At 37.2% G+C, this 26,931-nt stretch overlaps 1 protein-coding gene across 2 annotated transcripts; it reads left to right on the plus strand.

The window, feature by feature from the left end:
- Positions 1 to 1,176: 1,176 nt before the first annotated feature.
- LOC128071784 (interleukin-5 receptor subunit alpha-like) lies at positions 1,177 to 26,931 on the plus strand. 2 transcript variants are annotated; one of them, XM_052664838.1, is made up of 11 exons: positions 1,177 to 1,335; positions 6,138 to 6,379; positions 6,708 to 6,862; positions 6,996 to 7,143; positions 7,684 to 7,792; positions 7,925 to 8,112; positions 10,920 to 11,056; positions 14,549 to 14,693; positions 19,074 to 19,161; positions 20,841 to 20,931; positions 23,300 to 26,931. In XM_052664838.1, the coding sequence occupies exons 2-11, from the start codon at positions 6,277 to 6,279 to the stop codon at positions 23,414 to 23,416; spliced, it is 1,281 nt and encodes a 426-aa protein (XP_052520798.1). In that variant the 5' UTR covers positions 1,177 to 1,335; positions 6,138 to 6,276; the 3' UTR covers positions 23,417 to 26,931. The 2 variants fall into 2 exon arrangements, with proteins under 2 accessions (XP_052520798.1, XP_052520799.1); XM_052664839.1 differs by having other exon boundaries at positions 7,756 to 7,792.

Genomic DNA, 26,931 nt, shown 5'->3' on the forward strand with positions numbered 1-26,931 from the left:
GTTTTGGAGGCTTCAGTAGTAAGAATTTGGAACACTTCATTGAGGTTTTGTATGAGATTTCTTCTTGTTTGTTCGTTTGCTTGTATTAATTTTATTTTAACTTCTGTATTTTTAATATGGATTATAAAGAATAAAAAACATTTCCATTGTTTCCTTTTATAACCTCTGCATGAAACGGAATTGAAGACATTTTGCAATTAAAGCAAGGAGAGGACTGGAATCCTTCCTCTGTTAGCATCTGTCTACTGTGTGTGGTTGCTAAAGATGGGGAAAACTGAAGTAGAAGAGCCAGTTTCTATGCTCTAGAGTGGAGCACAGCAGTGTGTACATAGCATACAACAGGAAAAAGACTATTTGATTTGTTCAACTGCTTGTGGCATTGCATGTAAAATGAGGCTTTTAAGAAGATAAAGAGCTTGTCCAATTTGGAGATTTTTTAAAAAGGCATTTCATAATACATTCTTGACACATTAGACACATTTCATGTCTTTGCACCAAAACCTGGAAAGTTTAAAATGCTCAGCAAATAACTTTTAACTGGAACAAAGAGATGTGCCAGTTTCAAACCATATTCCCAGGAAGACAGGAGTGAATTATCCAAATTCTCCCACAAATTCAGCTTTAAGGGAAAACTAGAATACAAAATATCAGCTTGTATGAATAAAATGATGTGTTAATAATAAATCCATGAATTAGATGTTAAGTTGGGCAAAGCTTCTGGGAGTAAAACAGCTAACCATGCCTGTTCAAAGAGTAGGAGTTTGTTCTTTTACCTTCATGACATTTTTTAAGTCTACCAAACTGACATTGTAGTTGTTACTAAGTAATTAATTTATTTTGATTTATTCCACCTTGAAGCATGTATATTAATCACCAGAAAACCAGGAGAACAGTGGCAATGAGGGCATGATCTTTCTTGGATTTTAATTTCATGTCTATCACTTGCACAACATAGTTTAATTTATTCTGAAATATGACTTTTTCTTGAAAGATAAAAACTCATTGCAGTATGTAAAATGTTTGGAAATCTTTCTTCTCCATATGAAAAGAGAAAAAATAGTAACATCACGTCCACTGGGCCAATTATTAAGGTGTGTCCCTTTTCAAGGTGTTTTGAAGAATTTGACTAATGTTCCAGTTGATGTTCATGGTGTGTTTTCTTCCCACAGGAGGAAGTGACAGCAGCAGTGGGCTTTCCTGAGATGGTATCTTGAGAAAAAGGGAAGTCTCCTGAATCATTTCTGGCTATAGTCTTTGAGACGTTCTCCTGTGCTTATCTCTATACCTTCTCAGCCCAAGTGATGCTGCATGCAATTAACAAGCATTAAAGGGAAGGTAAGATTTGAAAAAACAAAGATGAATAGTCTGCAATTTTAACTGTATTTAAAATGTATTTATTTGACCTATGTTTTTTATTTCATTATTCCTTAGTCAATGCCAACATTATGTACTATCACATATGGGGACTTCAGAAAAATATGAATCTGTAGCCTTAAATTATGTGTAAGTTGTAGATATTTCTTCATGATTCAGCTATTTCTTGTGATGCTTTTTAATTTGAATTTCAGCTTAAAAATGAAAATTTTATTGCTTAATGATTGAATTTGTCCTCTAAATTCTGTACAACGTATATTTCAGGAATACCCAAGATTGCCTTTTTGATTTAACAATATTTTTCAAAGAAAATTAAAAAAATGTTCTTACTTAGTTCTTATCTTTTGTATTGAGAAGTATTCAAATAATCAGACCCACAAGTGTTTCAAAAATTTATTTCTTCAAATGCATAGCCAGAGCAAACCTCTATACTTCGGGAAATTCTCCATTCTCTTGAACTTTTAAAATTAAACAGCTATTTTTCCACACATCCGTAGTAGCTAGTCTAAGTTTTGCTCAGATGGGTTTTGTTACTTTCATTTTCTTGTCCTAACTGTCTACTTTCCAGATTCACAGATTCAGGTGTGTTTTGCACATTTTCTACAGTTTCTGCAGCTGTTCTGGTGCATGACAGGCAGATTGCCATGCATTACTTCCCTGTACATAACTCTAGCAACCCACTATTGCGGAACAAAGACATTGCTTGGCAGTAACCATCTGGCATTGGTTATACCTGGAATCCAACAAAAAAACAAGGAGTTAAGCAAAAGACAGTAACAACAAAATGTGCTAATTGTAAGAATAGTATTTTTTTAATTATTAAGAATACTTTCATCTCCCAGGCAACAAACAGGACCTGAGGAAACAGTCGCAAGCTGCATGAGAGGAGATTTAGATTAGATATAAGAAAAACTTTTTCTCTCAGAGAGTGGTCAGGCACTGAATGGCTGCCTAGGGAGGTGGTGGAGTCACCATCCCTGGCAGTGTTCAAGAGGTGTCTGGATGAGGAGCTGTTAGATATGGTTTAGTTTGTGGTAGCAATGGTGATGGGAGGACGGTTGGACCAGATGATCTTGTAGGTCATTTCCAACCTTGTGATTCTATGATTCTATGATTCTATGATTCTGTGATAATAAAAGAGATTTGTTGTGGGATTTTTTGACAGATAACTGTTTAGAAAACAATCTGACTTTGTTGATTTTTGGTTATTTTTTTAATATAATTTACATTATTCCCATATTTTCTATCCTATTAAAACAGCTGAACTGCCTGTTATTATATTTGCCTAGAATCTATTTCTCCAGAGTAGGCCTTCAAAACACAAAAAGTCAGGCTGTGAATTTTAATTTGCATCTCATGGACTGAATTTTGGCACCATATGCCAACATAAAGCATGTTTGTTTAATTACATGTTTGTAATTAAAACAACACTAGGACACTGTTCTCTCTGTTCATGTTTAAGAAAAAATACTCAGTGATCCTGCTCATCTGAATGGACATTAATGAAAATCTGCTTGCTTTGACAAGTAGTGGATCTAAAAGCCTTTTATCTTTGGATGTCTTTTAATCCCCTTTTGTTTTCCCTCTGCTGTATTCTGGGGACCAATTCATTGACTATTTCATGCGAATGAGTGCATATACGTCTATGGAACCATACAACATGCATCCCAAGGTCATGAAGGAACTGGCTGCCAAGCTGCTCTCCATCGTATTTGAAAAATTGTGGCTGTCAGGCAAAGTTCCCGGTGACTGGGAAAAAGAAATATTAATCTCATATTCAAAGAAGGGAGAAAGGAAAGCCCGAGGAAGGATCTCAGGCTTGTGAGCCTCACCTCTGTGCCTTGGAAGACTGTGAAGCCAATTCTCCTGGAAGAGATGTTAAGGCATGTATGAGATGTGGAGGTGATCTGAAACAGCTAATATGTTTTTACCAAGGGTATACATTGTGCCAGATCTGTCTGATGGCCTTCAATGATGGAGTGATGGTATTGGTGGACAAAGGACATTATCTATCTCTACTTGTGCACAGCCTTTGACATGATGGTGCATCTCATCCGTATCTCTAAATCGAAGACATACGAATTTGAAGGTTGGACTACTAGACAAAGAATTGATTGGATGGTCACAGCTAGAAGATTGTGCTCAATGGCACTATGTCCAAGTGGGGGCTGGTCGTGAGTGGTGTCCCCCAGGGATTCGTCTTGGGACCAGTGCTCTTACATATCTTTATCAATAGCATAGATGGTGGGATTGAGTGCAACCTCAGCAAGTTTACTGATGACAGCAAACTGAGTGGTGCAATTGACAGAACAGAAGGGAGCAATACTGTCCAGAGGGACCTGGACATACTCATGAAGTGGGCACAAAAGAACATAAGCAGGTTTAACAAGGACAACTGCAAGGTGTTGCACTTGGGTTGAGGAAGTCCCAGATATGAGCACAGGCTGGGGAAAGAACTCATTGAAAGCAGCCCTGTGGAGGACTTGGGAATCTTGGTGGACAAAAAGCTGGACATGAGCCAGCATTGTGTGCTTGCAGCCTGAAAGGCCAACAATATCCTGGGCTGCATCAAAAGATCAGCCAGCAGGGAGAGGGAGGGGATTTTTCCCCTCTACTCTGCCCTTGTGAGGCCCCATCTAGAATAATGTGTCCAAACCTGGGAGCCGCAAGTACAGGAAGGATGCGGAGCTGTTGAAGGAGGTGTAGATGAGGGCCATGAAGAGATGATCAAAGGGCTGGAGCACCTCTTCTGTGATGAAAAGTTGAGGAAACTGGGCTTGTTTAGCCTGGAGAAGGCTCCCATAAGACCTCATTGTGGCCTTCCGGTACATGAAGATAGCTTACAAGCCAGGGGGACCAACTTCTTACACAGTCTGATAGTGATGGGACAAGGAAGAATGGTTTTAAACTAAAAGCGGGGAAATTCAGATTGGATGTTAGGAAGAAATTTTTTGCTTAGAGGGTGGTGAGGCACTGGAACAGGTTGTCCTGAGAGGTAGTGGATGCCTCATCTCTGGAGGCATTCAAGGCCAAATTGGTTGAGATCCTGTGAAACTTGATCTGCTGGTTGACAACCCTGTCAATGGCAGGGGGTCGGAGCTTGATGATCTTTAAGGTCTGCTCAAACTTATCATTCTATGATACTTTGATTGTGTGTAAACATAAGATATGACCTGAGGGGTTAAATAATCCACAACTTTGGCCAACTCCTACATCCACATTTGCTGAATTAGAGATGTTACAGCATTTCTTCCTATCAAACTTTTAGTCCCTTTCCACAGACATGCTCTCCACAAGTTTACTTTGCCTTGTTCTCAGCCTGCTGATATTGTCTTCCATGACACCTCCCATGGCAGCAGATTGCCAGAGTTCACTGTGCTGTGGGCATAGGATTGCCTTCAGTGCCTTCAGTGTTGTACAAAAGGTACTCCTAGCAGCAAGTTGCCTCTGGGAAACAGCAGTGCTTTTTCCTGAAATGCCCATTTTTGACTCAAACTGATGGTTGCCTTTTAAATAATCATTCAGGCTTAGAAACCTTCCTTCTCTACCACTGTTTCCTCTATCTCTCTGAGTTCAGTCAGTTATATTGTCTCACAGATTATTTCTATTTTCATTCCTAACACTGACAACATTTCCTTCTTTAAGATTTATTTTGTTCCTTTTCCTATTTTAAGTCTTTTCACTTACATTTTCCACAAGTGTCATGGCACTCACAGCTACAAATGTTTCATATTTAAATGTTTAGTGTTTTTCACCCCATTTTTCTCTTTCTACTGGCTAAAGTAAAGTACATAAATGTTCGTAGGAATACTATTGATTGCTTTAGTGTGGGTTTGGATGTAAACAAAAGTGAGAACCTGAGAACAATACAATTCATTAAATTACCTGTTGTTTACTGCATTGAACCAAAATAGCATTATAAATGTACCTATATGTGCATATGTATGTGCATATGTGTATGTATACATTTCCAGGTAACTTTGTGTAAACACGTAAACTTTTTTGGAGTGTGCTAAAGATTCACACATTTTCCTCTGCACAACCTGTGCCTCTTGTTAGTCAATTTATCAAGAGCACTGTCATAGACAGTTGCTCCAAAAGGCCTTCTGCTGTACGTTTTTAGTACTGAAAAATGTAAAACTGAAGATAAATGAGTTAGTTGGTGAATGAAAGACCCTGATCATAGAGACTTGTTCATTCTATAGAGAACTGTCTGCAAAGTCGTCTTACATCAAGAGATCTGCCTTTGAATAAATATTTAGCTGTCTGAGCAATTTATATATCTTTCTAAAACCAATTTTAACCAGCACACAATCTGCTTACTGTATCCCACAGTTAGCAAAGGTGGTGCAATCTTCCCAATACTCACTTTTAAGAATGTCATAATTAATCTCTCCTCAGATAGTTGCAGTTGCTTGGAACAGGTAATATGAATTACAACCCAGTAGTGACAGTTGGCCTGCTGCTGTTAGAGGCTAGGTCACTCACACAAATAGAGCTTCTGGTTTTGTATCTATCCAAATGTATGTCAGGTGATTCCCACTCAAACTGTCTGCTATCAGGCACTATCAGTATTGCAATTTCATTGATCTTGCCATACAATCAGTGCAATGACCCAATTCAACACCAGCTCAATATGATAAATATCCTCTTTGACTATGGTAAACAGCCCAAGCACAGGTTTAAATACAAGCATCCTGGTAACAGTAGGCAGTGACCAACAAGACTCATTAACCATGTTTCATTTCATGTTTTCTTCCTAGACTTCTGACGTCACTTCAGTGGTTAAGTGACGATGTCATATTATTTCACAGATGAAAAATGAAAACATCATGTTCTAAGTGAGCCAAACTTGGAACTAAATTCTCAGTTTCTACAAATCTATGACCCTAAGCACTTAATATGGCACATGTTACATATGTTCCTGTTGTGCTGATGCTAAGCTTTTTCCAGCATAAGACACTGTTTTCTACTGGTTTGGCAAGAAGACAACCAGATGTAGTGGGTAAGTAAAAAATTAAGTAATGTTTCATCCCATGCTAGCCATCTCAGTTATCTGATCAGATCTTCTTGTCAAGCCTCTTTCTACAACCAATAGGAAAATTGTCCAAGACAGGTAAAAGTGAATTACCTAACATACTGCGAGATGTAGATGGGTAAACGTGAATCTCACTATTAAAGTCACTCATATTCTTGAATTTGACCACCTATTCTATATGAGAACAGAGCTCCCAGGGGGAGCTGATGAGTATGCAGGCCTTATTGGGAGACAAATCCTTTGTGTATGTAGTAAGGGATCACTTTTTCTCTCAGTAATGTCATTCTAATTGCAGATGAACTTCGGCTACATAATGATCTGCAGGTTACCAAGAAAGAGTCACAAGTTATTCTGTACTGGAACAACAACCTGACAAAAGAAGAGACAGAGAAGTACAGTGTGAAGTATATTCTGAGTTACACATTCTTTGATACATTTCAGGAAAGGAAAGTAAGTTGTTCAATGGTTACATGTAGTTTAAGTGAAATCACACATTACTTCATTTGGTAGATGAATTTGCATAATTTGCCTTTCAGTCATTGTTACTGTCTGTCTTAATGTAATTCCTTCTTCCTCTTTTTAGGAAAGACTACAGGAAAAGAAAAAAAGGATACGTATTGAGCTACATACAGGTTTTAAAGCTAAAGTTAAAACACAAGTTTTTATGAAAGAAACAGAAGACCTAATTAAGGAGAGCGGCTGGACAGAATGTACATACAGATCTCCTCCAGGTCAGCTATTTCCTGCATATCATTAAGACACATAAGCATTCCTTGCAGTGTTGTCTTACTTGGATAGTTTCTAAAAGTTAATTATTATCTTATACCATATTTTTAAAATATTCATTTAAGAGAATGACATACAGCATCTTGGAATACTGGTAACTATTTAAGACATGTTCAGGTTCACCTCAGCTGAGTGAGATGTCAGAATGTTATTCCAAGTCTCCATCTTCCCTAACTCCTAACTCTGTTGGAGACTGCCTTTTGTATTATCTGGTTTCAGAAAATCTTAGAAGAGTAGAGTTCTTCAGCAAGAATCCAGATGTTGTTTTTTTTTCTTTTAACTGTATTAGTAAGGCTTTTGGTTGTAGTGTCAGAAGTACTTCTCAGTTATTATTGCCCCAAAAATCCATTTGCTCTCACCCGGTGCTTAACTGCCCCTCTAGAGATAAGGATACAAGACAGGTCTTAAAGGCATCCATTGTGTTCCTAGAAAATCTAAGTAACAGAAATGGCACACTTTCTTTTTTTCTCCTTTCTTTGTTGCAGTATATATTCAGAATCTTTCCTGCATCATATATAATATTTCTTTTTTCAATTGCACCTGGCATATTAAAGCAGAAGATCCTGCAGATGTCCAGTATTTTTTTTCATACAGGTAAGGATCTTGTGCAAAATTAGTAAATTAGTATGAAATTATTGTTTGTTTGTTTTAAAACACCAAATCTGTGATACCTTGTCTAAGCTCTATTATACCTTGATCTGAAAGACTCATATTTCCCTCCAACAGACACATAGAAAAATATTTTGAATGCCAGCAATATATAAAAAATGCAAGGAATAAAAATATTGGATGCCACATGAAAGATATATCTTTCCAACCACTAAGGAAAATAATTTTAAACATATCTGTAGTAGATCTGAGAAATAATTCAAGAAGACTGTCTTATTATAAAGGTTTTACACCTCAGAAAATAGGTAAGTATTATCTATTACTGCCTATTATGAAAAACTTGTTTATTGGTTATTTCATTGATCTGGAATCAAGGAAACAAGAGAAAGAAGTGTGACAAAACTAGAATATTATTTCCAACTTGCTATACATTTATATCCCTGGGAATTTTACACAAAGATTAAAAAAAAAAGAGAGAGAAAGAGATTGTGCCTTTGGTTTTATTCTTTGAAGTAATACCACTGTTTACCTATAATTGCCCTTTAGAAAATAATAGGATATTGTGAGAAACTGTTTTAAAGATTTAATTCCATGCAATTTGAAAAGCATTATACTATTCTTTCCTCCAGTTTTTCTCTTTTCTGTAATTTCTTTCTCTTATTGTCCTGAGGAAAACAAGTTAACGTGGAGTCTAAACACACATCCATCATTAATAACTGTATTTGAGAATATGAGTGTTATGAATCATTAAAAACATCTCTATTTATTTATGAAGCCATTTTCAGTTAAAAATATTTTGATAGTGATTTTTAACTACTGACAGCCGAATGATCAGATATATTTATTTTTCCTAACTTCTCTGTGTTGCTTGAATTAATCTCATTAGTAAGAAATTCTCCTGAGCTTTAGCACAGATTGCAGAATTAAATACATTTCAAATAATGAATGTATTGATCATATTCTAGACTTGTAAAATAGGAATCAGGATAATTCAGGTGAAAACAAAAACTCAGTCAAATTTATCAAAATCTCTTCCGAGCTAGATTTGATTTACTGTGTTTTCATACATTAGAATTATTGGCTTTACCTTAGTATTTACGCTGCAGTTAAAAGCAGTTAAAAGCAGTATGTTCTGCTTTAGCAAAATAAAATATCTTCATGAAAGTCTTTTTTTCAGGAAAAAAAAAAAAAAAAAAAAAAACCAAGGAGGAAAGAACTAATCTGCAGGAACACTGTATTGTGTTTCGTAGCCAACTTGGAGGAGCTCGCTGATGGTTAAGCCAGCAGTTTCCCCTCCTGCCCCAGTGCCAAGCAGAAACCTATCTTACTTCTAAAATACACTGCAAAAGTTTCATGGCATGCAGCAAACTTACCCTCAGCTTATTAGGGCAACTTAGTCCTAGCTGTCTAAATGGCTGAATCATAGAGTGTTTAAAGTTGGAAAAGACCTCTCAGATTATCTTGTCCAAACCTCAGTGCACTCACAACAAGATGATATCCTCTGGGAAAAATATCTCAGAGGTGAAAAATATGTCTTTTTCATATTGGAGGTTGAACACAAAGATGATGTTGCTTATCTTCCTCACCTTTCATGGCTTGTGGTGCACCTTGACCCCTAAGGTGAGTTCTGGTCACTGCCAGTAAGGTCAGATTTGGGGGCAGGCAGAACAGAACAACTTTACAAGGCTGAGATACTTTTGTTGACTTTGTGGAGCACTCTCATTGCTCCAAAATGAGACTCCTGTAGATGGGAAAGGCAAAATAAAAGCCAAAAAGGGAACCTCAGCACAACATACCTTCCAGTAGAGCAAGACAGGGCCATGTAGCCACAGCTGCAGGAAAACAGAGCACCACATTGCAGCTGTGCAACTAGTGCAGTCCCACAACTTTGTGGTGAACACATCTCTGCTGATAGGGCTGATAAGAGAACTGCAACTGTGGTTTGTCCCTTTGTGGCAATGCAACATCAGCTGCGAGGGTTCCTGCTGCCTGAATAGCCTGCACACATCTGTACCCAGATCAGTGCCTCAGTGGACTCCATGATAGAAAGCGACTGTGGACTTGCTTATCTACAACAAATGCTAAAACCTAAAAATGCAAAAATGTCTCTTGCTTCCAAACCAGTTCACCTTCCCTCTCCAAAAAAAAAAAACCTCGTGGCTACTGCGCAGCTTGCACTTTTTGATGAGAACAAGGTGGTGGTGGTGGAACTGTTTGAGTTGGAAGGGATACTTAAATGTCACCTAGTCCAACCATCCTGTAATGAACAGGGAAACAGCTACATCAGGGCACTCAAAGCCCTATCCAGCCTAATCTTGAATGACCCCAGGGGTGGAACATCCACCACCTCTCCTGGCAACCTGTGCCAGTGCCTCACCACACTTATTATATAAACTTCTTCCTTATATCTAGTACCGTTTTTTTCTCTTTTAGTTTAAATCCGTTCTCCTTGTCCCATCACAACACAGCCTGCTAAAGAGTCTGTCCCTTTTTCTTATAGCCCCCCTTTAAATACTGAAAGGCCACTCTCAGGTCTCCCCATACCCTTCTTTTCTCCAGGCTGAACAGCCCCAACTCTCTCAGCCTGCCATCATAAGGGAAGTGTTCCATTCCTTGGTCATTACTGTGGTCCTCCTCTGGACACATTCCAAGAGGTCCATGTCGCTTTTTTATCTCCTAAGCTTGCATTGCTCCAAAGGAAAAACATTTATCTATAGCAAGTTTTCTTCTGCTTATTTGCAAGAAGAAATAGATATTATAGGCATGTGTAATAAACCTGACAGTGTGAATAAGACCTGCCACTAGTTGCCAGCCCTTCAGTATCCCATCAGTGAGAGCTCTAACTCCATTATTTTCCAAATTATACAGACAGACTTGGGGTATCCCATGAGACATGGTGGAAATACTGAGAAGAAAAAAATCTTTCCCTTTATTTTGAGGCAGAAATGAATGTCATTCAGTGAGTGACGCTTTTAAAGAAAATGTCTCATTCACTGAGTGTTTTCTTTGCAAGTGGTAACTCCATAATAATCAATTGTCTTTTTCAAGGGCTGATGCACATAAATATGAGAAACAACACAAAGTGCACAAACCTCTCTGTATTCATTTTCAGAGAAACTGAACCCACCAACCAACGTCTCTGTTTCCCTTGAAAACAGAAGTATTAAAATTCACTGGAAACCCCCACCTACCATTGGTTCAAGAGAAAAAAAGTGCTTTAAGTATCAAGTGAAAATAACAGACAGTAAGGTAATCATATTTTTGGTAATATACTTATTCCACATAGCATAATTTCTATAAAAATAGGCATCCCTTGTGTTTAAAGGATTTAAAATTCAAACAAACTTTGAAGAAATCCCAAGGTCTTTCATAAATAATCCAAAATTTTTTGTCTTTCTCAACAAAAGAGAGAAGCAACATATTTTACAACTTTTTCAGATTTATGCTTGCATTCAAGTGGGCTTTTTTGTTGGCTTTGTTTTTCATTAATTTTACTGTTACATTAACACCACTTAGATTTCTGACCTTTTATTATTGATAAAAGATGCTAACTTGTGAATACTGAGAAATAAAAGTAATGGTAGAAACCTTTTTTTTTTTTTTTTTAGAGAGGTAATGTTCAACCTGAAGAATATGTTATTAAAAAGTGTTCGAATTCATTTTTTCTGTATCATTTCTGTCCAAAGATAGGACTTTAACGTTTAATCATTTTTTTTTCCCCTTCAGGAAATAAATGGATCATTATTGTTGCACTGTAAAGATACTATGTGTTTTGCCAGAAAGATGCTGGCCAATATACACTGGGCAGATTCCAGCTTACCATATTTGATCTGGAATTGAAGTTATCTTATTTTCTACAGAAATAATATATAGATTTATTTATGCTTTTCCTTATATAAATATGCTCAGCTATTTACAGAGTTGTTCAGAAGGAACAACTTCTGAATTTTAAATTTTAAAGATTTTAAAATGTTATTATACCTGCAGTATTTGTTTGATGAAGGGATTTATTCCAACTAAAGGACATATTTCTTTTGCTAAGTGTTTCCTGAGATGATTCTAGCAAAACGAAAAGTTTTAAATCTTAGCATGTACTGATTGAAACCAAAAGGCATTAAAAGTAAAAAGAGAAAAACATTTACATGAATTGAAGATGGTGATTAGGGATGGATTGGAGCACCTAACTTATGAGGTACAACTCAGAGAGCTGGAACTTTTCGTCCTGGGGGGATGAGGAGGCTGAGGGAGGTCTCATCAGGGTATATAAATATCTGAAGGAATGGTGCAAAGAGGACACAGCCAGGCTGTTCTCTGTAATGCCCAGTGCCAGGACAAGAGCCATTGGATACAAGCTGGCACACAGGAGCTCCCTCTGAATGTCAGGAGCACTAATGTGCTGTGCAGGTGACAGAGCGGCAGCACAGACTGCCCAGAGGCTGTGGGGTTTCCTCCTTGGGGATCTCCAGAGCCACCTGGACGTGGTTCAGGGCACCCTGCTCTGGGTGGCCCTGGTGGAGCAGGGGCTGGGCCTGAGGGACCCACAAGGTCCTGCCTGCCTCAGCCATCCTATGACTCTTTGAAATTACACTTTTTTCTTTCTTTTTTTTTTTTTTTTTTTTTTTTTTTTTTTTTTTTTTAATTTAAAGTTGAATGTAAATATGATTCTATCGTGCACAGAACATTTTGAATCTATTTTTGTCTGAATAGCATCTCTTCCTTCTTGATGTCCCATATGAATTTTGAGATAACATGTAAAAGCAGCTTGTTAGAAAAATGCTTGTAGATATATTAAAGCATTCTCTTTTCTAGACAGAAACTTTAAAAAAGCTTGATTTGAAATGTAGCTGCATTTTAGTAGGAAATTAATAAATTGTAGAAAGACAGTATTGATTAAATCATGTGATTTTCTACCATAGAAATAGAACTATGTCAGCTCTCAATGTACTCCTCAAAACTAAAATATATTTGCTAATTTAGATTGCAATATTAATTTGTTCCTGAAATTTGCAATCAGGCTTTAGCCTTGCAAAGATTTCCTCTCATACTTAATTCATGCCTTATTCAGTGAATAATTCATGTGAAATGCATGTGAATCCTTGCAGGATTGTGGTTACAATTTACATGTCAATATTGTTATATATACATACATAACTAAAATAATCATTCCTGTTATTTGCATATATTATATATATTTAATAATCTTTCATCATGTATCAGCAGCTTCTTTTAACAGTAAAAAATAGGACAGTGTTGTAGCTTAGTTTATGGAGCACGATGCAAGTAAGGTGGCAGTACCAGCTGGCAGTTTAAAATTATAGAGTAGTAAGTGCTGAAATGTTTTCACACAGCTTCTTATTTACACTCACAAAGAGTAGGAAGCACTTAACTGAACATATGATACTGAGGAGTTCAGATGTTATTTGAATGTGAATTTTCTGAGCCTTTGGTGTTTTTGTTCAAGCTCTCTTTTAATCTGTGTTTTCCTTGAAGCACCTATATCTTTGCTAACATACCTGAATGAGGGGAGCTTTGAGGAGAATCAGCATCAAAGCTAGTAACAATTAAAAGAGTAGTTATGTAGCCAAGGGATACAAAATGAGGAGACAAAGGTAAGGAAAAAACACAGTGATGTTACAGGAGGAATAGGAGGGAGGAGGATGGAGCACGTTTGAAATTCTGTGTTAATTGTTATTAGGGTTTCCACAAGCAGGGTTATAGATATTTGTTGACAGACACTTAAGAGGAAGATCAAAATATGCAAGTCTGTATTTATTATGAATACCAAAGGAAGTGACTTTGTGAATAATGTTAATAATACTGTAATACAAAGAGACAAAGCTTAAAAGTAGGGAGTAAAGTCTACAGATATGTGAAAGCTAGGAAGGGTTAGCAAGTAGTATAGAAAACAAAATTTGAATTTGAAATGATGAAATCTGAAATCAACAAGACAAAATTCAGCAATAAGGAAAATACTGTTGTTAGGAAGTATAGGTCACATATGCAAAATCCAAATGAGTAATTGATGCATAAGCAGAAATGCAGAAGAAAAAAGGTCTGTGGATTACAGTGAGCCACAAACTGAGTCAATAATTCCATGTTGTTACATAAAGGTCAAAAGCTATTATAGTGTGTATGACAGGCATGTCATATGTAAGATGTAGATTGTGACTCATTCTTCTAGATAATAAGTTTGGCTCCAGTTTTTGTAGCATTTTGTAGATGGTCTGAACTGTTATGAACACATCTTGTGTATTTTTTATCTTTTGAAGTGGCATACTTTGATTTGTAAGCACAGTTAAAGATGTTTCAAGAGAGTCACTAAAGTAATAGACAATCTACAGCATTAGACAGCTGAAAACTGTTTTTTTTTCTACCAGAAAACCAAAGGCAACATACTACCCCCACAAAAACCTTAGAACTTGTAGTTTCATTGTTATTGTATTCACCCTACACTTGGAGTAAGAAAAAAATTAAAGGGGAATCAGTGATTTCAGATACTTACCATTTGACCAAAGCTGATACATTCTTCCATCTTATCAGTTCAGTCTCTTCTTGATTTTCTAAGATTTAATACATGCTACCAAAAAGACAGATTGTGCCTGAATATAAACATTTTTTCTGAAAATCTTTTTCCACTGGATTTGAGATATAAATAATAGTATTTGAAATTCCTAGACTTGTATCTGTTTTAACTGCAAAATGAAATCACAAAAAAATAACCCCTGAAAACTATCTTCCTAGATTGTAGATGTCAGTGAAGAGAAATATGAGTATCTACTTCTTAGACCAGCAAAAAAATGTACCGCACAAGTGAGGGCCAAGAAAGAGGTATGCATAACAAACAAGATTTGGAGTGATTGGAGTGAACCGGTGACTATTTATGATGGTAAGTTATCATGTATTTACCATTTGTAACTTCTGTAACCATATATGTTAGTATCACTCAGCATATTTAATTTTTCATAGTCATGGATCTCCTCTTTACTGTATCACTGTACAGTAGCAGTACAAAGAGGTCCATGCCATGCACCAGCTCTCACAGTTCTACATGTTGTGGGGAAACAGAGTCCTTGAATTAATGGGTCGTATTTCCTTGGTCCTTAGTTTAACACAGGGCAGATGTCTTAAGGTGACTTGTGACAGCTTCTAAAAGGTGCACCTTCCAGCCTTTTTTGGAATGGACATCTTTAGAAATGATTTCAGCTGGAGTTTTAAGACAGGAAACTTATGAATGTCATAATATTCATTAAATCACAGTTCTTAGGAACTAAATCTAACATTTTTATTACTGTATCAAGAGAATACAATCTGGAATGTTGTGTCCAGTTCTGGGTCTCTCAATTCAAGGATTGGGAACTGCTTGAGAGAGTCCAGCACAGAGCTGCAAAGATGATTAAAGGAGTGGAGCACCTCCCTTACGAAGAAAGACTGAGGGAGCTGAGTCTCCTTAGCTTGGAGGAGACTGAAGGGTGACCTCATTAATGTTTATAAAGATATGTAAAGAATGAGGATGTCAGGAGGATGGAGCCAGTCTTTTCTCAGTGACATCCAGTGGTAGGATAAGGGACAATGGGTGCAAGCTGGAAAACAGGAGGTTCCCTATTAATATGAGAAAAAAACTTCTTCACGGTGAGGGTAACAGAAAACTGGAATGGGCTGTCCAGAGAAGCTGTGGGGCCTCCTTCTCTGGAGACATTCAAAAACTGCCTGTATGCATTCTTGTGTGACTTGATCTAGGTCTTCCTGCTCTGTCAGGGGGATTGGACTAGGTGATCTTTCAAGGTTCTGTCCAATCCCTAACATTCTGTGAATAATTTCTCACCTGACAGAGATAAGAAGTGGTTAAGCTCTAATTCAAGTATATGCGCTCTGACTCCCATCATTTGCTTTAGTATAAATTAAACAAAAGCCATGTTTTTTCCTTCACCTCCTATGACTAGATTTTAATTTGTATGCTAACAAGGGAAACTGGTACTTTCCATGGTTAAAAAAATGCCTTCATGTACAGTTGCTTCATGGTGTCAGGTTGGGTAAAAGGGTAAAAAGGAAGCAGTAGAGTGGGATGAACAACACTCAATATTTAGGTAGAAAAAGTGGTGCATAGACTTCCCTGAATGATGGCATGTAAAAATGTTCAGTGCTATTGCTAATAAAACAATACAATATAAATATTTAATGCAGCAGACTATGCATTTTGGAATATGCCTTTCTGATCTGTTAAGATTCAAGTACGTGCTTATCTGAAGAGACAGGTAATGCAATGGCAGGCATTGCTATTTTTGCAATGGATTGAATGTAAATTCAGTAATAGAGTTTATAGGATATTGCCTGCCTACGCCGTCAGATACCTCACCACATCCCACTGTTCTGTTGGCATCTCTCAGCTAAACATCTCTGTTGGATTAAATTCACTTACTTCATTTCAGAAGACTTCACTTCTGAAATGCTTGAGAGAGGAGGTGCATCTGCTCACTGTGATGAAAGAGAGGATGCACTTCTGTCCATCAGATATTTGTTCATCAGAAATTCTTATTTCTTCTCACTGAATAGAAAATGAGACTTGCTCAGTAGCGTGGCCAGCAGATGTCTGCCTGGCCTTGTGTGAGGCTGGGTGCATTTGAACTGAAATGTAGACAGTGGAGGGAGGGGAAATTTGAAGGGCTTTTCCTTGTGAGGAGATGTAGATTTACTCATTCTCTGCCAGCCCCTCATCAGAAGAAGGAAATGGACCTAGGCAGTCACTCATCCTAATTCCACTATATAAAACCTTGCTTTCAGCAGCTGCAACTGTCCTTCAACTGTTTTCAACACCACTGCTTTCCCAACTTCCTCAACAGCTGTTGCTGAGGTTAACAATCACAACTTGTTTTCTCTACTTCAGGAAAAACTGTGGTAGACAGGACTGCCATTGCTTATAATATGTCATATCTCCATGTGTTTGGTGCAGAAAGTTGATTTGCCTCTGGAGCATGTAACTCTGCACAAGTTCATGTAATACAGCAATTTCCCTTCTTCCTTCCTGTATTTGGAGAGGATCAGTGGCTTTTGTAATATGAATCTACGGAGTATATTACATTGAGGGATCACAGACTCAGGCAACTTTTTAAATAACTCCTTTGATGCTTAGAGAGGGTTTTCTGTCTGTTTTATTTTGTATTCAGCTGAAATGACTTTGGCTGTTTTTAACTGGGAAAATATATCATAAATGGATGTTATGAAGTGTACTTTAATACCGCCTAGACTTTTTTAAAAGTCTGTCATTAGTAGTGTAATTCATGGTAATTTCATAGTAGACCCATACCTAATTTTTTAGACAAAGTGATTATAAAAGATTGATACATTCTGTGTAGTAAACTAAAAGTGAAAAAAAAAAACCAAACCAAAAAACTTCCATTGGGTATTTTTATTTCAGAATGTGTCAGTTTTTTTCTGCTGAAAGTCTTGAAGCAACTTGAACTGACCTGCTTTTTTTTTTTTTGATTTCACGTGACACTCTGATGTTTTATCTAAAAAATACATTTCTTTAAGAATGCATTTTTCAGAGACATTTCATTCTCCATTTTAAAAAGCTGATACATCAAAACGAAATAACATAATTCAAAACATAACTAAAATATTTGTTCTGAAATGTTCCTTTGACATGAAAAGAATTTGTTAATTTTCTCATGGGAAATATATTCATTTTCCACCAGAATTAGCATATGCCCTTGAAAAATAAGACAATTTAAACTGAACTGTTTGGTATAGAAACTTTCTGCTAAAAGAGAAATGTTTGATCAGCTTTATTCATATATAGAAACTTGAAATAATTGGTCTGATTTTTGGAGCTTCTGAGCATTCATAGATCACTTTGATGTTAATAGCAATTCAGAGGTGTTCTGAATTCTGCAGACCAAGCCAATTGTTTTGGTTCAATTTACTGTTGTATGTGACTGAGTTTAAACATTTGCATATGAAAAACAAACAAACAAAAAAACCCACCCAAAACAAAACCCCAAAGTATAAAATAACCTAACTGAAAGAACGCATGCTTTTTGTCTTCCAACTTTCTGAAACAAAGAAAGAAAGCAAGAGGACCAAACCTCTTTGTGGTTTGGCTGACACAGAGATCACTGCTTTCCCTTGTCTTGAGTGTGTAAGTCAGAAAGGATTACCAGCAGAACAATCACCTCAAAATGAAGTATTAATGCTTCATGGTCCAGAAATTGTTCAGAACATATTTTCTGAGCACTGAACCTGAAAGACAATGGAAAAACTTCCTTTTCAGCTTAAAGTGAATGGAGAATATCTTTGTGTTTTAGTAGAACATAAAGGTTTTTCTAGGCTCAGAAGTCTGAGGGCTTTTTTTCTTTTCACATTAATTTTGTGATATTTCATATTTTTGTTTAAACCCCAAACGGGTTCAAACCATTTTGTTTGAATTTTATCTAGATTGGCCATAAAATCGTTCTGACCTAGGACTACTAAAATTTCAAGAACTGTTCCTTCCTGTTTTTCTTCTTCAAAGTACTTAGTTTGAAGTCATGGTTCTAAAGCCAGATATTAAACAAAAACACAATTTGGAAAAAAAAAAATATACAATAGTTTTGATTGGGTTATTGTAGAGGAAGGAATACAAAGTACAAAACAGTAATATTTTCTGAATGGTATAAATATGTCTTTCAGATTGTTTCCTTGCATTTCTTTAGGTAAGTCTAATGCAAAAAATATGTTGCTTCTTGATTCAAAGAGAATTCCTTTTTTTTCTTTTTTTTTGACAAAAAGATTTTGCTTTCATTTTGCCTTAAACCAGTTACAGCTGTGAAGGGGTGAACAAGCAGTGGTGGGAGACTGGTTGTGTGTGGAGATGAGAGGTGGCAACAGCAATAATCCAGAAGCAACTTGGGCAGCAGCAGGAGTGTCAGCAACAGACAGACAGAAGAGCATGATATCCAGGCTGGATGAATGCATGCTGTGAAAGGACTGACCATGCCCAACATAAGAGAGCAGCAATCCAAGGAAAGGAGCAAATGGAATCCACTGGTGCAGGGGAAGATGAGGAAAGTGTGGGATGAAGGTAGCAGCAAGGCTGAGGGCTAAAGGGAGAAGGAGAGAACTGTGCTGAAGTCAGAAGGCTCCGTTTCCCCTAAAAAGCTTGGTGAAAAGACTCTTTAAATCTGTAGCAGCCCACGAATGATGAAATATTTATGAGTCATTAATATATAATTCATCAATTTATGAACTACCCTTTCCCATATTATTAACATTATCATTTCTTCTTTTTAAGAAGAAACTGTGGACAGCATATTGCTAAGCCTCACATTGTTCAGCCTTCTGATTTTCCTTGGAAGTTTGTTGATATGTGCATGTAGAAGGTAATACACATTTCTGACAGATAATACAATTTTTTGTTGTAAAAGAGATCTTTACAAATGAATTATTACTTACAAAAAGCAGTTAATAGTGCAGTAACAGCTATTGCTTTATCAGAGGTGTGCAGTAGTGCACCGTTACTGAGCACCTCACGGATTACATCACTGTCTGGGGAGCTCCAGTCTCATAAGATGCTCTCAGCTGTATCTCTGCCAGTAGCCTGACTGCTCTTCTCAGTGTGATTTTGCCCCATGGTTTTATGGATTCTGCATTCTGAGCTACCAACACTAATCACACCAAAGATGAATTGCATTTCCCATGTTGCCCAACTTCATTTCATAATTCATGGGTATTGCCTAGAGCATTCCTTTCCTCTAACTCAGACAGCTTACAAGAAATAAGTAAAAAAATGAAAGTCAGGCTGACAGAAGTAATTTGCTTTGCTGTACCATTAGTGTCCCTACACCCACCATAAATTAATGCAACCAAAAGACTCTACATCATTGCTTTTCTGCTCAGCTACTTATATTTCCTACTGGTATAGCAGAAAAGGCTTTCTTGAACTGGGAAAAGAATAAATCAGGACAAGCTGATAACTCAAGATGCCTTAGTATTTGGAAGGTGTGATATAAAATGGAAGCAGTGTTAGAAGTAAATAAATTAATTAATTGAAAACTAATTAAAGTTCCTGGTTAGGATAGAAGAAGTTACTATAAACTTTGTTTTAGCAAACAAGAACTCAAGGTACTCTGGATATGAAACTGTTAAAATATAGTACAAAATGCTTCCACTGGCACAAGGAAAGCAATTAAAACCCACCTGCATCTAAACATAAAACAGTATTCTGGTCAAATAATAAGGAGTGCTTCTGGTCTCAAGAGATCAGTTCAGCTGGTAGATTTCTTTTGTGGTAAATTTACACAGTACTGAAAGCCAACATATAACCCTTTGTTATAGTGCAAAATGTTTTCATGGTTCTGTGCAGACCTCACTCTTGCTCAACTTGAATTGCACTAGATTTCAGTATAGGAATTAAAACACATTTCTGACACTATGCCTGCCCCTGTTCTCTATGTTTCTTCCTTTGATTATCACATTTTATAGGTAGTATTTTTACTTATGAAAACAGGAGCATTTTTCCAGCTATAAGCATGGTTGCATGCCACAGTCTCTTGTTTTTGTTGAAATTCAAATGCAGGTACATATCCATACTACAATCCTTTTAAAACTTTAGCAAGTTAAAACTGGTTAAGTGAAAGAAGAGCTAGGAAAAATGCTGAGCAAAATGTCTGTGATGAATCAAAAAAGGAGTAGAATATCTTTAGAAATAGATGTCTGCCTAATGCTAACATCTAATTCATGTTATTTTTTTGGCACCTACAATCTTCACTGAAGTGTAAGACACCTTTCTAGTCAGTGGAAAGAGCTCTGGAGTATCTCTGGAGGCTATTAGGCAGCTCCTAACCACCTAAATTTAGATGTGTTACATTCACACCAAATCTTTCTCTCAGACCAGAGACCGCGCTCCATTTGAGTGCACGTTTTCCTCTCAATGTTTAACTTTCTTACTCATTTAAATTGCTACCCGATGTCTGTTTCAGATGAATTTATTGCAAAGTATTATTGAATAATTTGTTTTGCAGATATTCTAGAGTTGTGTGTCTATATCACTCTCTTGTAGGTACAGACTCCTGGAAGTTATAACCATGCCCTTTCCAGGTCCTACAGATAAAGTTACAACTTGGTTAGCTACAGATGAGACTCATCACCAGGTAGAGTGTCTTTCTTCTCTTGCTACAGTGATGTGCGTAATATTACCTGCAATCAGAGCAGCATAACATTGCATTTGAAGCAGTGGGTCAGTTTTAAGAAGAACTGGGGAAAAGGTATGTAGAGTGTTTGTACTGAAGCCGAAAGAGAACAGAGTGTTTGTGGAGATTACAGGACAACGATTTTCTCAGAAAGGATAATCTCCTCAGGAGATTACTACCTTAAGTGTGTCTCAGAGAGAAAGTGTTTCAGCATTTCCACGCTCAGTGGACCACTCTTTTAAGGAGCAGTCATGACTTCTTCCAGAATGATCAGTTCTACGGTCTTACAGGTATAAGAATGTGGGAAAGTCATGAAAGGGAAGTTCTTTGTGGAGAAGTGCAAGTCATTGGCTATTATGTAGTAAGCACACACATTTAGAGAAAATAAGAGGAAGCTCAGCAATACATGAAATGCAAGCTACCACAACAGTGCCTGTGCTGCAAGATAAAATCATTTACAGAAATTTTATTTTGAAAAATATGATACGTGACAGGAAATTCAGATTCTGACTTATCTCTTAGCAAGTTACAAAACAAATTACAAATTAGCGTTACAAATTGACTGGATGAAACAGAAAATACGTGTTTCCAATATTTATGTGATTTACTTAATACAGCTCTATTGCTAGCATATTCAATGCTTCTTCTTGCTGCATGTGATTGTGTGAGCTGGAAGAAAAAATGTTCTGGTCAGGCAGTAGTCTATCTTATTGCATATCCAGTGAAGCTACACAATGAGCTGCTCTCCAGAAGACACAGCAAGATTTTCTTACCTGGTTCTACTATAGCATATGATGAAAAGATGAAGGTGTGCCCAAACAGTGTTTTCCAGAGAGATGTAAATAAAAAACTATTATGAGGATTTCCTTCATCCTATGTATTTAAAACATTTTTTGAGGAGCCTTTGTTTCATACCCTTTTATCTACCTTACTCAACACTGTTGCTGTACTTTGACTACAATATCTGAACTTCTTCTGCAAGTGCATTCACTATTGTGACTGCCAGTTGCCAATGAGAGCTACACCTCCACTCCGAGGGGAATAAGAGTGTGTCTTTCAATTGTTTTATTGTTTTTTTTTCTAAATGCATGTATGTAGCTGCAAACTCTGACAGCAACCACGGACCATCAAAATTCATGAATCACAATTAGAATTTTGAGGCAAAGGGAGTGAGTTTTTTTGTTTTGTTTGCTTTTACCTTCTTACAGACAAATCTATGGAGAAACCAGTGTGTATATGCTGCATAATGATATCATAAAATGATGAGATTGATGGCATGTGTTTTGAACTTTCACCTGGAGTTCATTTTTGGGATGGCTCCTAAGGAGTGTTCTGTTCCCCTCTTACTTTATAGTCATCTTCTCAGGAAAGAAAAATCCAATAGAGCTCCAGAATTGTACTAAAGTTATGTTCTATTTTCAAGATTTGATCATTTCTGTGACACTTCTGTCAAAAAATATCTGACTGAATTTGACCTAAGGGTGCCATATTTGCTGTCTCCTCTATGCAAAAATCCTTTGGTACCAGTTCACCAGTACCTTTTGGTACCTTTTCACCAGTAAGTAATTGATAATTACTCCTGTGGCTTTTGATTACAGACTACTAGAATGTAAAAACAAAATCATCATTAAACACATACTCTGTATCTGCCAGCAATCTACAACGGCATTCATTACTATTCAGGTGTCCATTTTTATTCCCTGTATAGATCAAAAATTGCAGCAATCAATGACCACAAAAAATATATATTTAAATGTCACTGACAGAGGAAGAAGACAGTTCTGTTCCCTATTACAAAACACTACTCACACCTCTGACAGGAAAACCTCAGCATAGCTGTAATTATTGTCTAGATGATTATTGTAAGTGACTAAGATGACTGTTGATGACACTTCTAGGAAAGAGAAATTGAATAAAACATATGGAATAGATTAGTATCTCTAATATTGCTGACACCGCAGAGATTTTGGCTTTGGACATACCATAACAGTTAAGAAGATTGGGAAGAATGGTGCTGCAATAAGCTGTTTTATCCAGCACATAAATATAATATTGGAAAGCTGGATTATTACTTTGACATAAACTCTTGGTCAATATCCTGCAGGGCAATAACCAAAAAAAGATAGGGTTCATAACAATGAAGCAAATGTGCTTATGAGCACCTTTTAGAGGGAGACAGTAACTAATGTGATCTCTGTATCACAGTTATCATTATGGAAGAAGTAATCAGTACTAATCCCAGATACATCAAACAGATAGCATGCTTTTAATAAAATTCAGACAGAATATCGAATGTAGATGCACATTATGCAATTTTTTTTCCAAACAGAAACAAAATTCAGTGCAAATGGAGATGCAGTCAGAGGTCATACTGAGAATATCAGAAGATAATGGAGACGAGGACATTAAACAACATACATATTTGAAAAAATCTGAAGACCTGTAGGAGAGTTATGTGCTTTTTTTTTTATTTTATTTTTATCTTCATGTAAAAGCTAACTTTCTCAGAGTTGGCTGGATTCTCACTGATCCAAGAAAGGCTGATACTGGAGATTGTCTGATCCAAATGGTTTGAAATGTTGAGTTGTGATATTCTGCAACTCTTAAAATGTACTTCAGATCAAAAAGGTAAAGTATACTGCAGTCTTTCTCTAACTACTAATCTTCAGCCCAGTAAAGTACAGCAGGTCAGACAATATGACTGAACAATTGAATCTATTTGGGTCAAGAAGGAACTAGAGTTAGTGCTGCATTAGCTTCCAAATAATGTCCAATAGATCAATAACTTTAAGATTGGCTCTTTATACAAGTACCACAGTACCTATTCAATATCTGATTAAAGAAGTAAGAAGCAATGGAAGAAGCAATCATTTCCGGAAGTTGCAGCAGAAGCTCACAATGGTTCTCTATAGCTTCAAAAAATATCATACACTGTGCAAGCAGATATTAACAAGTTGCATGTGAAAACAATATCTTAATATGATATACCTATCCTTTTGCATTTAGCGAAGGGACAAAATGTTAAATAAGGTAAAAAAGACAGTTTTTTTAAACCTATTGTAATTGTTTAAAAAAGTATAGCTCAGAGAAGGTATCGCTTTGAACTGAACAACTACTGTTACTTTATTTTTCCTATCTTAGTGAAGAAATTTTCCCCTCTCTTTCCATGGAGTAGCAAGCCATGCAAGTTCATACATAAAAGTTCATTCATAGGGTAGAAAAGATGAGCCAGGGAAATACTGTCCTGTTAGCCTCATCTATGTGGTGGGGAACATCACGGAACAGATCTTCTTGGAACCTATGCTAAGGCACATGGAAGAGAAGGAGGTGATATGGAGACAACCAGCATGGCTTCACCCAGGGCAAGTCGTGCCTGAAAGAACTAGCTGCCTTCGATGTCAGTGTATCTGCATTGGTGGACAAGGAGAAAGCCACTGATGTAATTTATCTGGACTTCGGTGAGGCCTTGGTCACGGTCCACCATAACATCCTTTTCTCCAAACTGGAAAGATATGGATTTGATGGGCGGACTGTTTGTTGAACAAGAAACTGGTTGCAAGACTGTACTCAGAGTGAAGGTCAATGGCTCAGTGTATGGATGGAAATTGGTGATAAGTGGTGTCCCTCAGGAGTCAGTACTGGGACCAATACCTTTATCAATGACATTGATAGAGGGATCAAATGCATCCTCAGCAAGTTTACAGATGACAGGAAGCTGTGTGGTGAAGTCTACATGCCTCAGGGATGGGATACCAGCCAGAAACCTAGACAGGTTTGAGCAGTGGGCCCAGGTGCATTTCATATGTTTCAGTAAATTCAAGTGCAAAGTCTTGTACCTGCAACCCCTGCTCTAATATAAGTGAGGAGATGTAATGTTTGGAGCACAGCCCTGCTGAAAAGAACGTGGGGCTACATGTGGATGGCAAGCTGGACACAAACCAGCAATGTGCCATCTTGTATCCTGGGCTGCGTCAAAAGAAGTGTGGCCAGCAGATCGAGGGAGGTGACCCTGCCCCTCTGCTCTTTGGTGAGGCCCCACCTGGAGTACAGTATTCAAATAGGGAGTCCTCCACACAGGAGAGATGTGGACCTGTTAGAGCATGTCCAGAGGAGGGCCACAGAAATAATCCAAGGGATGGAACACCTCCACTACAAGGACAAACAGAGAGCTGGGGCTGTCCAGCCTGAAGAAGAAAAGGCTCTGGGGTGACCTTTCAATATCTGAAGGGGAGCTATGAGAAAAAAGGGAACAGACCCTTAAGCAAGATCTGTTGTGATAAGACAAGAAGCTTCATACTAAAGGAGGGGAGATTTAGATTGGATTCTTCCTGGAACATGCTGAACAGAAATGTGGACATCATGTCATTGGAGATGTTCAAGATCAGGCTTGACAGGTCTCTTCACAACCTGGTCTACCTGTAGATATACCTGTTCATTGAAGGGGATTTGGACTAGATGAATTTTAATTGTCTCTTCCAATTCAAACAGTTCTAGGATTCTATTTTGAGCTATGCAATCAGGGTAGACTATTTGAACTGCTAGCTGAGACGAAGGAATATAGAGCCTTGATTTTGAAAGGAAGATATGTTTCAGTAGATTTCTTCTATAGCAGAGCAATACAAGTAAAAGACTGATTTAATTCTATAGAGGGCTAGGGAGAGACTTAAGAGATCCTCTTTTTCTATCTCATCCCACTCGGTGTGTTTCGAGGGAAATGAACCTTTTTCTGTCTCCTGAGTTGTGTCTTCCCTAATCAGCAGTGGTCACTATCATGACAGAGTCATCCAGGACTCAGAGAAATAATACAAATAAATTTATTGAGAGCTTTATAATAACAACTAATACTCTACTTGGAGCTAAAATCAGCTAATTTGCTAATAACAATTTGTAAGCAATATAGGTAAGAGTACTTTGGTGGAGAAGTTATCTCTATGTTAAAAGTTCTAAGACAATATTAGACAACAGCTGCTACAAAGAATGCAAAATAAAATAATACAAAGAGCAAAGGTTGAAAATGGGGAAGGAGAGACAGATGGACAGACATACAGACATATAAGTACACAGACACAGCAAGGCAAAAATGGTTCACCACTCCTCAATCCAGTGATGTTTTGTTGCTGGGGGATGCTGATCTTCAGTAGTGGTGGGTTGTCTAAGGTGTGATGGTCAGTTGATGGCTATGATAAACACACATGCAGTCTTAATTATAGTCCAGAGCTGTTCAGATGGCTCTTTGGAGTGACAGCCTCTGGCTTCCCAGCTCTCAGCAGGAACTCTTTTGTTCCTGTCTTCCAGGGCTTGCAAATTTAAATCAGTAAAGGTAAAAGAAAGCAAGGATATGCCAGCTTGTATCTTTCCTTCACAGGATACAGTGGTATCATCTACTAACTTCTTGTACCAAGCTGAAAATATTTGCTCCCAGGCCAAGTCTTCAGCCAGAAAACATCCTTGGAACTTGCCATATAAAAGCAAATATCTTCTGGCTCTGTCCAAAGGAATGCTTTTGAATGCAAAACTGTCCACAAAATTGTTACTAGGTGTCTCATGTTGATTTGAGAAAATGTGTTCCATACCAGTGTAATGCAGTTTGCTTTCTGGTAAAATTTCTTCAAGTTCAAAATAATTTTGGTTGAATAAAATATTTCATTCGAACTGAAATATCAACTTTTGTTTTATTGCGGGAAAAACAGAAATTTTGTTTGCAAATTTTTTTTTTTAACATTCAGTAAATAAGTTTTGGTTCACTTGAATATTCCTTTTTTTGGCAAGATGTTTCTCTCTTCAAGGAAGAACACTGCACTCTTTCTCCTTTCCTATTAAGAATGGCATTAAGAATGCCTTTGAACAGCATTACCTAGTGGGAGGTGTCCGTGCCCATAGTAGGGAGTTTGGAATAATCTTAAAGGTCCCTTCCAACTTAAACCATTCTATGGTTCTGTGATCTCAAGAGTCCAAGTTGGA

The sequence above is a fragment of the Tympanuchus pallidicinctus genome, unplaced genomic scaffold (genome assembly GCF_026119805.1).
Source record: "Tympanuchus pallidicinctus isolate F22 unplaced genomic scaffold, pur_lepc_1.0 scaffold6, whole genome shotgun sequence".
In the NCBI taxonomy this organism is placed as follows: domain Eukaryota; kingdom Metazoa; phylum Chordata; class Aves; order Galliformes; family Phasianidae; genus Tympanuchus; species Tympanuchus pallidicinctus.